This window comes from Meriones unguiculatus, chromosome 20 (assembly GCF_030254825.1).
Source record: "Meriones unguiculatus strain TT.TT164.6M chromosome 20, Bangor_MerUng_6.1, whole genome shotgun sequence".
Classification (NCBI taxonomy): domain Eukaryota; kingdom Metazoa; phylum Chordata; class Mammalia; order Rodentia; family Muridae; genus Meriones; species Meriones unguiculatus.
In genome coordinates, this window is record NC_083367.1 from 53,137,681 (window position 1) to 53,155,052 (window position 17,372).

Below are 17,372 nucleotides of genomic sequence, written 5' to 3' on the forward strand. Positions count from 1 at the left end.
AATTCTCATTTTGGTCTTTGTGCTTGTTGCAATCAGTAGACTTAATATTTAGGGTAAGTGAAAATAAGGTTGACTAAAGAGTTATAAAACTAAAAAAATAAAATAAAATAAAGCAGAATATAAGCCAATCCTGATAGATTTCTCTACATAGAATGAATGTTTGTAAAGCAATGGGACATGCGTCCAGTCTCTTGTTACCATTTAAGTGATGTGTTGGTAATTCATTCATATTAATTTTTAGTTTCACTCTTTGAGGAGAGAGGAAAAGTAGATCAACAAAACTTGTACAGAGAACTGGTGGAATAGTTACAGGAATGTTTCTATTGTAAATACATTCTAAAGGATATAGGAATGGAAAGATCTTACACATTCTACTAAAAAAAAATAAAGACACATAAGGACAAGCAAGATTGTGTTTGGAAAAAGCAGCTACACAGTCATAAATTAAAGAATTTAAAGTGTAGCATTTCTTAGCACAAAAATAATACTGAAGGTGACTTAAATGAGGTTGAAGATAGGTACTTCCTCTATAAGTGCTTCATTGTAAGAGGCATCATTGTCTGTTGCCTAGCACAGCATACTGCAATGAAAAGAAGGTGGTAGAAAGAGTGTACAAGCCAGAGGCAGTCGACGACTCCAATCAAACATCTAGACGCCTCAGGGCAACACGTATGAACTCGCAGTAGTTCAAACATGTAGTAACAAACATGGTAGGAGACCAAGCCAGACTAAAACTAGCATGGAGAGGGAGTAAGGCACACAATCCACCCCTCACTTTGGAGCTATTGTCTACTCTTAACTGCTGGGACAAGAAGAAAAAATTTTATTCTAAAAAAATGTAGCCTTAATACATGGACCACTCTCCAGTAGAAGAGGGCAGACCCAAGAATGTTTGAGCAGCAGAATGTGTCTTTAAGGTTTAAAAACAAAACAAAACAAAACAAAACAAAGCTGATGATCAGTAAGCTGAGTGAATCTCAGAAGAATGGACGAATATGGGTAACGGTGGAATTTGAACAAAGTATTTATTTTGAAACTCTCAAAGAACTAATAAAGAAGCTAAGCAAGGAGGACCCTGGGTAAGACTATCAATCCTCAGAAAGGCAAACAGGACTAACATAGAAAGCTCAACAGCAGAGTTGACTATGTTCTAGTTTAAGATAATTTGAATTGATGTGGTAAGGCCCTTTTGTTTTGTTCTTCTAAAAATCATCAGCAGTTTATTGCTCTCGACAACAACTGGTATAAATCTGTTTTGTGGGTATTGATGTAGAGGTTTGGTTTCAATCTTGAATTTATGCAACGTATTATAGAAACTTCAAGAGCATCAGTAAAAATGCTTTAGCAGAATGGCTTTGAAAGTCCTTTCATAAATTTGCAGTAGCCTCAGGAAAGGATGTGGCTGTATACAGGCTGGTAAACGAGATTAAAGCCAATATTATTTAAGTCTTCTGCTGACATCTGAGTTGCTTTATAAGGACATCAGAGTTGACAGTTTCTACCATTTTCCCTATTAAATATTAAATGATGTCTGCACATCAAAATTAGAATATTCACAATCAAAAATGTCAAAATACATAATTAAAACTACTGGTTACAAAATGGTCAGCTCAATCCTCATCTGGGTCCTCCAGTAAGGGGACTGATTTTGACGTGGACTTCGATGCCTGCTTTTTGATCACTCTCCCCTGGTGTGGCTTCCTTGCCAGGCCACAGGAAAAGAGGATGTGCTCAGTTCTAATGCTACTTGATTTGTTGTGTTGGGTGAGGAAGGAGCCTCATCTTCTCTGAGGAGTAGTAGAGTAGAAAAGGGGAAAGAGGGAGAGAGGATGACATGGGGAGAAGAGGAGGGAGGGGACTGTGATCAAGATGTAAAATGAATAAATAAAAATTTTAAAACAAACAAAAAAACCTACTGGCTATATATAATCGTCTAAAAGATAAAACCCCATTGATAGGTGTTGAGTTTCATTTACAAAAACAATGCATGATGATTTCGGAACGTAAAATTTGAAACATGTATGAACACTAACATGTAACTGTGAATATAAACTACCAGCAGCATGGTCATGTTATTAACTTTCTTCAGTGAGAAAAAAACCCATAAAATTTTAGCAAACAGTAATTACATCAATAAAAGTTAAACTAATTATTAATCTAATCTTCAGAACTTTTTAATTTAAATTGTTTTGTAGGCCTCAAGTCAAATTTAAAAACTGGATACTATGAAATTGAAGAATATATCAGAAGACAGAAAGATCTCCCATGCTCATGGGTCAGTAGTATCCACATAGTAAAAATGATCACTATAGTTCAGAATAATTCCCATCAATATGCCCACACGATTCCTTACAGATCTTGAGAGAACATTTCTCATCTTCATATGGAAAAACAAAAAACCCAGGATAGCTAATCCTGAATAGTCAAAAAACTACTGGAGGTCCCATCATTTTCAATTTCAAGCTGTGCTACAGAGATATAGTAATAACAACTGCATGATATTGGCACAAAAACAGAGAAGTTGACCAATGGAATTTCACTGAAGACTGAGACATAATACACATACCTGTGGACATCTGAATTTCAAAAATGACACCATCTTAAACAAATGGCACTGGTCAAACCAGATGGCTGAATGTAGAAGAATGCAAATAGATCCATATTCTTCATCCTGCACAAAGTCTAACTCCAAGTGGATCAAAGACCTCAACATAAAACCAGATACACTGACTGAACCTGATAGAAAAGAAAGCGATGGTAGCTTTGAATACATTGGCACAGGAAAAGACTTCCCGAAGAAAACACCATTAGCATAGTCACTAGATCAACAATTTAAAAGTGGGACTCCATGAAACTGAAAATCTCTGTAAGGCAAAGGACACAGTCCATCAGACAAAGAGGAAGCATATGAAATGGGAATAGTTTTTACCAACTCCACATCATATAGAGGACTAATATCCAAAGTTTGTATAAAAATTCAAGAAATTAAATATTAAAAATGACATATAATCCAATTAAAAATGTGGTACAGAGGCGGGTGGATCTCTGTCAGTTCAAGACCAGCCTGGTCTACACGGAGTCCTTACCCCTACCTTCTAGTCTCTTGAGTGTGGGAAGGAACTCTGCAAGCTACTGAAAGAGAAACAGACACCAACCAAGCCACAAGACTTTGACCTGCAATCTGTACTGCCTGTAAATTATACCAGGGTAATGGTGGCACAAAACTTGTGGAAGTAGCCAACCAATGTCTGAGATGACTTAAGCCCCACTCCATGAAAAGAAACCCATATGCAATTCTACTTGGGTATCCAAGATCCAGAGACTAGATAGCCCAGAGACCTTGGGTAAAACAAACACTATACTAATCTAAAAAGGAACATAGCTCAACAAATCAATGAGAATATGAGCTTACAGAGATTGAGGAAGCAAGCACAGGGACTCCATGGGTCTGCACCAGGTCCTCTATGAGTATATTATAACTTTTAGCTTAGCATTTCTGTGGGACTCCTGACTGTGAGAACAAGTGGGTCTCTGCTCTTGTGTCTGTTCTTGGTACTCTTTTCCTGCTGCTGGCTTGCTGTGTCCCAAATTCAATGACTGCTTTTGCTTCATTTTATTATATTTCATTTTGTCATCTTTGTGTGTTATATCTTAGAAATCTGTTCTTTTCCAATGAGAGACAAAAAGAAAGGGGTGCTAGAGGTTAGGGGGTAAGTAGAGAGAATTGATGGGATAATAGAATTAGTATCTTATTGCTGGGGAAAATTTACTTTCAATAAAAAATAATAACAATGTAGTCTTGGGTAAAATCACACATGTATATAATGTATTTAAATCCCCCAATTCCCCTCCACCTCCTCCCAGACTTAATTTTTTCTCCTTATCTACATGAAATTTTATAGATAAACAAGGAAACTGGCAGATAATGAGTTCTTAGGCTTTTTTTAACTTCATAATGTAAGAAAAATATTCTTTCTTATGAAGAAGGTAATCCATGCATGATATAGCCATCCAAAACAACAGCAAAATAAAAGCACTTCACAACATTGTTAAAATAGATATCCCCATGATCATTGCTAATAAAGTTAGAATAAATGGTACAGACTCTGAAGATATAAAGGTTACACAGAAAAATTATGTCAAAGAAATGAGATTAGTAGCCATTGGATTGGGAAGGAGAGTTTGAGCCTGTCGAGACATTTCCTGTCTAATTTGTATCATTTTGTAGAACCAAGCTTTAAAATAAAAATAAAATAAAGACACACTATCAACTTCCTGATTCATTCTTTTCATTTGTTGCTCACTGCTTTTGCTCCTTATCCGAAAAATTCTATTTTAATGAAGACCCTGTATATGTTTGAAAATTTAAGGATGTACTGATAGAATCAGCACACCAAATGAGAAATGTAACCAAACACAGGGAATGATATGGATCAAACCAAAAATGTTCATCAACGCTAAATACAGACATTAATTTTTAGTTTTATGTTTAAAATAGGTGCTATAAAAGGCTTAATAAAAGAATAAGATCATTGGTTTGCATTGTTATGTATTATTTTAATTCTATTACCTGGTTGACAAGGTGGCTCAGCACTGGTAAAGTCCTTGTAATGCAAATTGGAGGACCAGGGTTTGATCCCCATGAGCTTCCTGTTGGAAGGACAGAAGCCAGCCCTGAACACAATGATTCACATTCACATTCAAACACACACACACAGTAATAATTGTAAAAAGTGTAATCACTATATAAATGTATTCAGTGACCATTAAACTGATGTTTTCAAAAAAAATACACTAAACAAATTAAAGTCACTACACTATACAAGATTCAAAGATGCAACCAAAAATGTTATTTAAGTATCTTAGATTTCATCTTACAAGATAAATTGAGAGCCCAGATTTCATAAGTAACTGATAATTTACAAGGACTTATTCATGTAAAAATTTAGGATTTGTACATGTATGTATTAGCTTTTACTAGTTCTTAATGAATTTATTCATCATAAAATTATTCCATTAACATTAAAGCTGCAGTAATAACTTACTTTTTAGTCAAGAGAATTTACTCTAAGACTTAGTCAAGAGAATTTACTCTAAGACCTTTCTTCAAACATTCAAATGTGCCTACTTAAGTCCTCAGCTGACGTTTAAAGTAGTATCAGCCCAAACAGCATGCTGGGTCTTAAAGGTATTTGGATGTCTAAAAGCTACCATAGTGCCATCTCTAGGGATAGCAAAGCAGCATACACATGTAGCTTTCATACTTGTTATCCTGAAGCTAGCAATTTAAAATATAAACCATGATCTAAGTGGTGTAGCTGTGTTACAATATACTATTTACCAACTTGCTCTCAGCAATGGTCAAGAAAAGGATCCTTGAAGTTAACTCTCTATATCGACCCAAAATAAGCAACAATAAAACTACACATAATAAAGGATAAAATACTTCTGAAATAAATATTTTCATAAAAAATGGACTACGGCAGCACCATGACACAGCTATTAATCTTCCAACAGTGCTATTTTCTTCATGAGAGAACATGCAGTTGATTGAACCCATTAGCAGCTACATTCTAAATTAATTACATGGGTTCTTTGGTTTGGTTTTGTAACCACTGTAATGAAAAGATAACATAATTATGTTAAAAGATTCAATGAGTATTTCACAAAAATAAAAGGGAAAATTTGAAAATTGAAACAAAAATATTTTTAACATGCATATATTTATCCCTTCCCCCCCTTTAAGACAATCAGCTACTGTGATACGCACATGATTCTTCTTTATGTGTTCATTACGTATCTAGAGGTAATTGAAATATACAACTACTCATCTGTGCTTAATCTGTGCAACTTGTAAGAGTTCAGTGGACTAGATGGTTCATGTTTAGTGCTAAGGATCACATAGGAGGCTTTGCATAGGCTAGACAAGCCCTCAACCACTCATCCACATCCCCTGCCTCTTTTAAGTTGATAATAATTGTTGCTCTATATCCAGTATTACACTGAATTCCATAGCAACTGTCTTTCTGTCTTAAAATGACAGCACTATACACCTTTTTCATCATTAATACATTTCATAAAGTATCAAATAGTGCTGGTAAACACTGAGATGGAGCGAGTCTTTTCTTCTCTTGCTTTATAAAATGACAGAATCAGTGGAATAAACACTAAAAAAAGTACAATACAAACCTTAATGAACAAAACAAAAACCTGTAAAAAGCATTTGAATTAGAAAAAAATTTAAAGCTATAAATTTTATATAGTACTTAAATTAAATCCAAACATTAAACTTAAGTTTAGAATCTTAAATCTAAAGAATCTACTGTACAAACCTGTTTTAGCCTAATGCTTCTTAACTATAGTCTCTGTAACACATTCCATACATAACGTTGATGGACCCTGACAGGTACATAATCTGTAGTGTGAAAATATGAATTTTGAGATAAGTTTGCTTACCGTGTTGACTTTTTAAATTCACTAGGTACTAAAAGATGATAGAATTTCTCAGTGAGGGAAAGCAACAGCTCTCCAGGGTACAATACCCTTTCCAAACCTATGTTAGTGCCTATCACATATTAACCTGTAGATGTGTTATAAATCATCAAGGAAAGAGAGAGAGAAAGAGAAAGAGTCAGGGAAAGCACATAAGAATGTCTTTCAAGAATTCTTTTTCTAAGGCCTCAGGAGAAGTCTCCTATAACTGATCCCAACAAGCGTCATACCTTCTGGTTATCTAGGAAGCACAAATGATCCATGTAATGAAGCACTGAATTGTTGCTTGCCTGCGAACGTGGGGAGAAGAAAAACTTTTCAACTGCAATAGAAGAAAAAGACTACTGATGCAAAGGTGTGCATTCCAGATTTTCTACCCAGGTATGTATGTGAAACATCACTGAAGGTTTTTTCAATAACCAAGGAATAGTCAAGTATGTATATTATTTTTTAAAATTATGTGAGATTCAATTTACACAGTGTGTTTTGGTCAGTGAAAAGATTGAACATAAGAAGAGGGTTATTCTGCTTTCTCTTGTATAATCAGAATTTATTTTATTCACTGAAGTGTGAAAATGAGCCATTTAATAACTTAGTGGGACTATTATGGAAAAAATAAGGGTCTTAGAATATGAGCATCATAAAAGTGGCATTTATAGGTACAATAATTTTATTTTGTTTTACTAGAGGACTCTGAGGTAAAAGTATAAAATATAAAAATCAAGACAGGACTTTTTTATACTAACAAAATATTTTAACTTCATTCACTGTCTTTTAAGGAAATGTATGACATTAAAACTAAATAATACCACTATTAAAAGTACACATTAGAAGAAAACAGGAAACAACCTAGGAACCTTCTACAGAGGGCTACTGAAAGCCAGAAGAAGAAAACAGGAAACAAAGTAGGAACCAACCACAGAGGGCCTCTGAAAGCCTCTGCCCTACAGACTATCAAAGCAGATACTGAGCCTGATGGTCAACTGTTGGGCAGAGTGAATGGAATTTTATGTAAGAAGTGGGAAATAGTAAGAGCTGGAGAGGACAGGGTCCCCACAAAGAGAGCAACAGAACAAGAAAATTTGAACACAGGGAACTTCCCAGAGACTCATACTCCAACCAAGGACTATTCATGGAGATAACCTAGAACCCCTGCACAGATGTAGCCCATGGCAGTTCAGTGTCCAAGTGGGTTACATAGTAATGGGAAGAGGGACTGCCTCTGACATAATCTGACTGGCCTGCTCTTTGATCACCTCCCCCTGAGGGGGGAGCAGCCTTACCAGGCCACAGTAGAGGACAATGCAGCCACTTTTGATGTGAACTGATAAACTAAGATCAGAAAGGAGAAGAGAACCTTCCCTATCAGTGGACTTGGGGAGTGGCATGCATGCAGAAAGAGAAGGGAGGGTGGGGTTGGGAGGGGAGGAGGGAGGGGCCTATGGGGAGATACAAAATGAATAAAGTGTAATTAATAAAAAAAATAAAAAAAATACACATTAGAGCATTTCCCCACATTCTAACCCTTTTCAGACAAACATCTCTGCCATTCTCAGACAAACACAACCTTTAATATTGTCTGTGGCTTAAGAATTGTAGCCCTGCCACTTTAAGTGTGCAATTTAATTGATTAGGGCATTGTAAATATCTTTATCATTTGTATTTTAAAATTACTTGGCTAGAACTAGGTTATTTTAGGTGGGCAACCAAAAATGACATTTGTTTTCACGTGCATGGTCATCAGCTCAGAAGAGATAGTCTTGGTTCTCCACTGTTTCCTCATCCCACACCACAATCACTATCTCTAGGAACACTTAATACATGTGTCAAAGTTTGGCTATGAATTTCAGTATATGTTTTGATACCCTGCTGGGTAGAGTCTTTCAGAAGCCCTTTATGATAGGTTACTGTCTTGTTCCCTGTTTACTCCCTCTTTTGATATCCATCTCGTTTACCTTTCTGAATGAAGATTGGGCTTCTTACCAGGGTCTTCCTTCTTAATTAGCTTCCTTAGGTGTACAGGTGTTAGTATGATTATCCTATATTATATGTCTAATATCTACCTATAAGTGAGTATATACCATGTGTGTCTTTCTGCTTCTGGGGTGCTTCAAGCGGATAATCATTTCTAGATCCCACCATTTGTTTGCAAATTTCATGATTTCTTTGTATTTAATTTCTGAGTAGTATTCCATTGTGTCTTCTTTTTGTAGGGTGCAGGGAATCTTATGAAAGAAAGGGGAGATAGAAAGACACGGAGGGAATAGGAACTCCACAAGGAGAGCAATAGACCCAAAACATCTGCGTGCAGGGGTCTTTTCTGAGACTCATACTCCAAACATGGTCCATGCATGGAGATAACTTAGAACAGCTGCACAGAAGTACCCCATGGCAGCTCAGTGTCCAAGAGGGTTTCCCAATAATAGGAACAGGGACTGTCCCTGACATGAACTCATGGGCTGGCTCTTTGATCGCCTCCCCTCCAGGGGGAAGCAGCCTTACCTCTCCATAGAGGAAGGCAAAGAAGTCAGTCCTCATGAGACATGATAGACTAGGGTCAGATGGAGTGCGAAGAGGACCTCCACTATCAGTATACTGGGGCAGGGGCATAGGAGAAGAAGAGGGAGAGATGGTGAGATTGGGAGGGGTGGAGAAGGGTGCTACAGCTAGGATACAAAGTGAATAAATTATTATTAATAAAAGAAATACATGTGTCAATGAAGTATGCCATTGTCAGAGAGAGGAGCCATGGAGTTGACAATTAACCATTTTGGGACCTTTTAGCCGTAGAATAAGAACATGCACTGCTCAATATTAAAACACAATTTTGTGTTTTTAACATGTGACACATAAGACGAAGCAAATTAAGAAAAAAGTGGCATCTGCTGCTTGGTTTTTAACACTTTCCTATCTATGATCAATCTCTTCCTCAAAGTCCCTGATTCTCTTTGGCTTTGTGATACAGCAGATAAACAAAATGTGTGATCACCCTCAGGGCACTTAGTGTGCTGTAAATGTGAGGAAAAGTAGACACATAACTAACTAGTAATAGAGCCAATTGATTTTTATTTAGTTCTGAAACAAAAATACAAGCTACCTCAATAGTGGGGAGTTAGAGTCGATCAATGACTAAAAATATTTACTTCTCCATTAAGTTGCTTTAAATATGCAGAAAAATACTTGTTTTCTGATACAGAATGTCAGAATAAGAAAGCACAAAGTACTAGCATGAGAAGCTCAGTGAAACAGAATATTTTGCATGGTTATCATTTATGTGGTTCCAATAAATAATAGCACTTTACTATTTACCAAATCTATGTGGTAAATGGCTAAACAAATGCAAATAAGTATTGGGATGATACAGCTCTAAAGTTTTTAAAAAGAAAAATGAGTAAATGGGCCATGAAAACTGAAATAAATTGATTAATTGTTCTGGAACAGAAGGTCAGAGTCTGCACAAAACAGAACTTTAGAAAAACTGGTATTCTTTGTTTTATGTTGTGCATGTTTCTATATGCACATTTTTAAAAACTCATGGCAGTGAAAGAATTTCTTTGAAATGAGCTAACTCAACACAAGTTATGCTCTATTAGAAATAATCTGGATTTTAGTTATCAAGCTTCTCTTCTCTTCTCACATCTATTCTAAAGTTTCTATTAAAGCAAAAAAAATTGAAAATGAATATAATTTTGCTCTCCAGATTCTGAATATATGACATTTCTCATTCTGAAATGAGTATAAGTCTTTAAAATTAGCAATCAAAGAACTCTGAGAGCGGACAGTGAAACAAACTGCATAATGATTTTAAATCACTAGAAGGAATTGCTGCCAATCAGTTAATTGTAATTATGCATTGTGCAAGCTCAAAAGGAACCTGAAATGGAAATTGTTTCTTATTCAAACACTTAAAAATAAATTTAGGATGTTGCAAACTTCATGAATTTTGAGTAGTCCTTGTGCTGTCTATTACCTCCCTCAAACCATGAAGACTGTTGATTTTTAAAAGAAAATGGTGGTACATTTCTATCTCTGTAAATATGTTTTAGATTATTTGTTTTAAATGCAAATATACAGTCCGAGGAATTGATCATGTATCTCCTAGGACTCTCCACTAAATGCTGTAGTCAAAATAAATAGTCCTGGATATTTTTGAAAAATGCCAAAACAAAAGGTAATTTATAATATCACTGATCTTACATAGTGTTATATCTCTAAGGAAAAATAAATTCAAGCAAAAACTGAGGTGAAAAATAAAGAATACATTCCCAAGGCAATCTTTTGGTATTGAAAGTTCCAAATTTCCAAAAGAATAGACAGAGGTAGTGGCTGAAGACAGAGGTAGGAGAGGGGGCACAGAGAGTTAAGAGGATAAGGATCACACCTGGGGAGAGAAAGGGGAGGAGGACAGTTGGCCTGTAGAGAGAAGAGAAATGGAGGGTGGGGGTATCTCTGTGGGAAGCAGGAGACCTAAGTCAGGGTAGGCCTATGCGATAATATGAGGGGGATTCAGGTGTGACTCCTAGCAGCAGAAGCCATGGACACTAAAGAGGATACCTTCTAATTCGACTATCCTCCTAGTAACTCCAATCCACCCATAAAAAATTCAACTCCAAATTTATCCTGCCTGCAAGATAGGCAGGGATAAAGACAGAGCAGAGACTGAGGGAATGCCCAATGAATGCCTGACCTAACCAGATCTTACAGGAGAATGCCATCCCTGACACTATAAAGGGAACTCTGCTAAGCTTGCACACAGGAGCCTGACAGAGTTGTCTTCTGAGAGAAGACCCAGAAGAGCCTCACAGATGCTGAGACTCACATCCAAACATTGGGTGATGCTTAGGGAGTCTTGTGGAAAAGTGGGAGGAAAGAGAAAAGGGCCTGGAGGTGACAGTGACTCCACAAGACCAACAGAGCCAACTAACCAGGGCCCAGAGGGGCTGGCTGACACAAAAGCATCAACCAAGAACCACCCAAGGACTGAACATAGACCCGCTACAAAGATTGGCAGATGGACAGCTTAGGCTTTAGGTGGGTCCTCTAGTGAGGGAAGTGGGACTACATGGGACAAGGACTCACTTGTCAGCTTTTTGACCACTTCTCCATTTCCAGGACGGCCTTACCAGGCCACAGGGGAAGGAGACATGTTCAGTCCTGATGCAACTTGATAAGCTGAAGTGGATGGAAGGAAGCTCCCCTTTTCTAAGGAATAGGCAAGGGGGGAGGGGAAGGAAGAAAAGATGGGACTGGGAGGGGAGAAGGGATGTAAAGCAAATCATAAATAAATTAATTGAAAAGAAAAAGAAAAATAAAAAAGAAAAGAATCTCCAAAAGGAACACTATCCCAAAAGAAGCTGACAAAAAAACAAAGCCTGATGCTGATGTTTTGTAAACAAAAACAGCTTCAGAAAAAAAGAATAATAATCATCTAGCATAATTCATATTTTTAGAAAGGTGACTGCTTTAGGATAAACAAATACTGTGAGTAAATAATCTCGGCTAAATGGCAACAACGTGCTTAGCAGTACAAATCACACAATGATGTCCTTGTGAGAAAAACAGTGTGTTAAGTGTGGAGCGGCAGGCAGAAAGAATTTCTTGCTGAAGAAAATACCCATGACATAACGTGTACATAGTATGTAGAAGTCATCTCAAGCACAATTTGGCCTCCCTCCCTTCCATCCACGTGTGAACTGAGCCGTTGCTTTTAATGACAGAGGCATGCCTAAGGGAAAGTTGTTTGGGTTTTTTTTTTGTTTTTTTTTCAGATTATCGGCAATTAACAGAATATTGATTCTTTGCTTATATATGCAACACTTAAAGTTTTAAGAAGCTTAGGCCATTCATTTAAAGAATTAGGTAGGAACTTGAATATTTTAATGGAATATAGCAAATTTATAGACTTTTTAAGTAATACCTACTAAAAGGATTAAAATTGTGAAAATAATAAATTTTCAAAATCAATGGACCTTGCATTTTAATCAAGGCAACTCAGTTTCATATTACCTACTACTGATATTTTTCAAAGGCAGTTTAATACTAGTGTGCTTATAATGTATGCCCATAACTTAATTCCTAAGTTGCCGGAGGCCAGTAACCAACTAAACTTAACTCAGACATTTGATACTTTAAAGAGGTTTCTTTAAAGTTATGGATATCAATCAAACTGTTGGAAACTGAAAAAAAATCAGATGACACATATTGATCAAATGCATTAAATTATTTACTCAATATCAGTTTCTTACAATGGGCTTTAGTTTAAAGCAAGAGATGAAAGATTGAATAAATTTCTAAATTGTTATGATGAAGCTGTGGAGCAAAATTATGAAAAGTATCACCTAGCAACATGATCAGAAAGAGGAATGTAGATATGGACTCAGTGGAAAAATATTAAGTTCAGGAGTTGTCCCAGTGCATACAAAATTTGAAAATGCTGCTTACATTCTGAGAAAACAACATGAAAATATAGAGCTCATAAATACACAACTATTACTATTTATAATGACATGAAAAGAATAGTGAGGTAAACTTCATATTTGAATTACTGAATTCATTTTAAAAAATTTCCCCAAATACATATGTAGATACATAAAACTCTGTAGTTGCACTATGGATCAGCCCACTACATGCTTTTACATGCATAAAATATATGACAAGGCTGAAGAACACTTGTTACTTCATGTAACATGTTAACAAAGAATCTTTTCAGTTGTTTTTTTTTTCATATTTTCCTTATATAGCTTAATATTCAGGTGTGGGAGGACAGTGACAAGCTATTTTCTGTTTCTCAGAAACTGGTGAGTAAGCTTACAGCCTGGGACAAAGGCTCACTAACTCTGAAGAAAATGATCTTTCTGTAAGCATTGAAGCCACTGTTCCAAGACAAAATCACCTACCCTTCTCCATCTCTAAGATATAAATACCCCAAGATTCAAGGCTTCCCTAAGTGTGAGATGTTTTGAAAAAGAATGATTCCTAAAAACTGGAGGCTTTACCAAGAACGGGAAATTGTCATTTTTCTTATTTTCTTTTTTATGAAGATGTACTTCAATGAAAAGTTCCCTGCTTGTCCCTTTACATTATTGAACAAGAAAAGGGATACAATAAAATAGCTTTCATCCCTACCCAGTGCCAGAACAGGGATGAAAGGTTACCATATAGGTCAAGAGAAAGGATCTTCTTAAGTCCTCCTGCTGGGACTCCACCCAAGAGAGACCATTAAAGAGATGTTAACCTGAAGGAGCTGAAAGGTTGTTTGAGACAGAGATAAAATGAGATAAAGAAGGACTAAAGTGAAAGAAGACCTCCTTTGTCAAGGGGCAAACTGGAAACATGTCTCCAAGCTACTGATTAGTGTGAAATGTACCCCAGGCTGGCCATAGAGAAGGTCATGTTATCCAGAAAATCTCTCATCACTAGGAAAGGAAAGATTGCTTCTTCCTCAGGCACTCTGTCTCTCTGTGCTCTGGAGCAGCCAGTTTTTGAGGAGAAGATCATCGCCCAGGTATGGATTACATGCAGAATACAAGTGTTACTCGAAGAAGTCATTCCTCACTGAGGTCTGCACAGGATGAAATGAAAGTTGGGTGCAAAGTGGTCTACCTCCTTAGAACTGAAAGAACTATGAAATAATGGGATTTTTCCCCAAGCTAGTCCTGAAGAATGGAAAAGAAATTTTCAAGACCATTGTTGAACATTGTTCAACAACAAGACCACTTAACATTTTGTATTCCACTATCAACTGAATTAAGAGTTTAAAAAAAATCTTTCCTTGTAAATGTAAATGCTAAACATTTAATATCTTATAAATATTATTAACAACAGCATTCTTTTTAAAATTGTGTGTGTTACAGCATGCTTGTAGAAGTCAGAGAATACCTCAAAATAGTTCTCTCCTTCTATAGATTGAGCTCAAGCAGTCAGGCCTGCCAACAAATGTCTTTACTCACTGAGCTCAGTGCTATGAGTTGGTTTTTTTTTTTTTTTTTTTTTGCTTCTTTTTTGTTATTATCATTTATTACAATTCATTCAATTTGTATCCTGGCTGTGGCCTCTCCCTCATCTCCTTCCAATCCCACCCATGCTCCCTATTCTTCTCCTAGGTCCCTCCCCTAGTCCACTGATAGGGGAGGTCCTCCTCCCCTTCTATCTGACCCTACCCTTATCAAGTCTCATCAGCAAGTTGCATTGTCTTCCTAAGCAGTAACTAAATTGTACTTGAGAAGTCCCTTAACCTAACAGTTTCTATGGAGTAACATGCTCTAGAAAAAAAGAAGAGATGAATAAATAAATAAATTTTTATTAGTATGAAGACTATTAGAAACATAGCTTCTTGGAGTCAGTAACTTTTTCCCCCTTTTCATCTGCATAATCTTTCAGCATCATCAAAACAATAACTCATGTTCCATGGAGAACAACAGTTTAGATGACTGATCCAGATGGATTAATCTGAAACATAAAATTCCAATAACCTTGAAGAAATTTTCTCAATTATGGAGCTGTAGTCAGGGAATCTTCTAGCTGTGGGATTGTCACAGAACACAAAGTAAGAATCTTCTCTACACATTTCTGACAGATGGACACTCAAGCTCTATTTCTGGTGATCACCGTCCTGCTGAGAAGGGAGCAGTGCCCTCTCTGGCATACTCACTCCTCCTCTCATGTATCTGCATTCACTACTACCTAATGAAGTAAGTTCAAGTGATTATGTTGGAAGAGAAGGGCAGGAAGAGGAAGATTATATGAAGCCTTGTGTATTGTCATAATACATGCTAAAGATTTTCTTCTGGATATTAGCCCTCTGTCAAGTATAGAATTGGTGAATTCAAGTATAGAATCTGCAGGCTGTCGTTTTGTTCTGACAACAGTGTCCTTTGCTTTACAGAAGCTTTTCAGTTTAATGAGGTCCCATTTATTGATTGTTGATCTTAGAGCCTGTGTTGTTGGTGTTCTATTTAAGAAGTTGTCTCCTGCGCAAATGAGGTCAAGGCTCTTACCCACTTTTTCTTCTAATAGGTTTAGTGTGTCTGGTTTTATGTTGAGGTCTTTGATCCACTTGGACTTTAGTTTTGTGCAGAGTGATAAATATGTATCTATTTCCATTTTTCTACATGTAGATATCCAGTTAGATTAGCATCATTTGTTGAAGATGCTATTCCCCCCCCCATTTGTTTTGGCTTCTTCATCAAAAATCAAGTATCCGGAGGTGTGTGGGTTTATCTCTGGGTCTTCTATTCGATTTCATTGATCCACCATTCTGTTTCTCTGCCAGTAACAGATCTTCTGGAGGTATCTCCATCCCTAATCTCAAGCTATACTATAGAGCAATAGTAATAAAAAAACTGCATTGTAAAGATTTTCTTCTAAGTTTCAGTCATATTTTGAAAATTATATTAACCAATTCTGTGTTTTGATGGTCATTGTGGTGCCAGGAAAGGTCTTTAGATTCTTCTTGCTAAATATTACTAACTTGTCTATGTGTAGTTCAGTTAAACAAAATTCTGCTAAGGTGAATTGGAACTAGTAAAATGCATCTATCTTATTCAGTTCCTAAGGGAAGAATTTCTTTGTTGTTTTCTTGTTTTGTTTTATTTTTTAACTTATCTCAAAACCTAACTACCAGTAGGAGACTTTGCAGTCTCTCCTAGAACATTTCGAACACTTTTTCATTATTAGTATTATTTTTTTATTACAATTTATTCACTTTGTATCCTGGCTGTAGCACCCTCCCCATCTCTTTCTCTCCTATCTCCCCACCCCCACCCCCACGCAGTCCACTGAAAGGAGAGGTCCTCCTCCCCTACTATCTAACCCTAGCCTATCAAGTCTCATCAGGACTGTCTGGATCCTCTTTTTCTGTGACCTAATAAGGCCACCTCACCAGGGGTTGTTGATCACAGAACAGGCAACCAAGTTCATGCCAGTGACTACCCCTGCTTCCTTTATTAGGGAACCCCCATGGAGACTAAACTGCCCATGGGCTACATCTGTCAACAGAACAAAACAACAGCTTTCAGACTGGGAAAAGTTCCTCACCAACCCTACATCTGACAGAGGGCTAATATCCAGAATATATATAAAGAGCTCAAGAAGTTAAACACCAACAAATCAAGTAATCCGAATAAAAAAAAATGGTACTGAGCTAAACAGAATTCTCAACAGAGGAAGATGGAAGGGCAGAGAAATGCTTTAAGAAATGCTCAAAGCCCTTAGTCATCCAGGAAATGCCTTTCAAAAATGCCACTGAGATTCCACCTACCAGAATGGCTAAGATCAAAACCTCAAGTGACAATACATGTTGGAGAGATTGTGGAGAAAGGGGAACCCTCCTCCATTGCTGGTGGGAATGTAAACTTGTATAACAACTTTGGAAATATATCTGTCACTTTTCACAGCTATACCACTCCTGGACAGATATCAAAAGATGCTAAACCATACAACAAGGACATTTGCTCAACTATATTTATAGCAACTTTTTTTATAACAGCCAGAATCTGAAAACAACCTAGATGTCCCTCAACCGAGGAATGGATATTTTAAAAATGTGGTACTTTTACACGATGGAGTACTATTCAGCAATTAAAAACAAGGAAATCATGAAATTTGCAGGCAAATGGATGGAACTAGAAAAGATCATTCTGAGTGAGGTAACCCAGAAGCAGAAAGACACACATGGAATATACACTCTTATAAGTGGATATTAGCCATAGAATATAGGATAAACATTTTCAACATTTTGAATCAAAATAAAATCTTTCCAACACTTCTTTTAGATTTCTAAAGCAATTCTCACGGCTAGTAGCTAAAACATTGAATGCACTCAAAAGTGAACATCAAGGTAACAGGGCTAAGGAGATGAGAATAAAATATGCAGGAATTTG

The 17,372-nt window shown here is 36.6% G+C and overlaps 1 protein-coding gene across 7 annotated transcripts in view; it reads right to left on the reverse strand.

Annotated features, from left to right (window-relative positions):
* Grik2 (glutamate ionotropic receptor kainate type subunit 2) overlaps positions 1–17,372 on the reverse strand; it is a 657,687-nt gene that overhangs the window by 556,211 nt on the left and 84,104 nt on the right. The window contains exon 1 of one of the 7 annotated variants that reach the window (XM_060373545.1): positions 4,571–4,645. The exons of the other annotated variants lie outside the window; for them this stretch is intronic. Coding sequence (XP_060229528.1) covers positions 4,571–4,643 — 73 coding nt within the window. The 5' untranslated portion in view covers positions 4,644–4,645. Of the gene's footprint in view, positions 1–4,570; positions 4,646–17,372 lie in introns of those variants that run through there. 7 annotated transcript variants of the gene reach the window in all.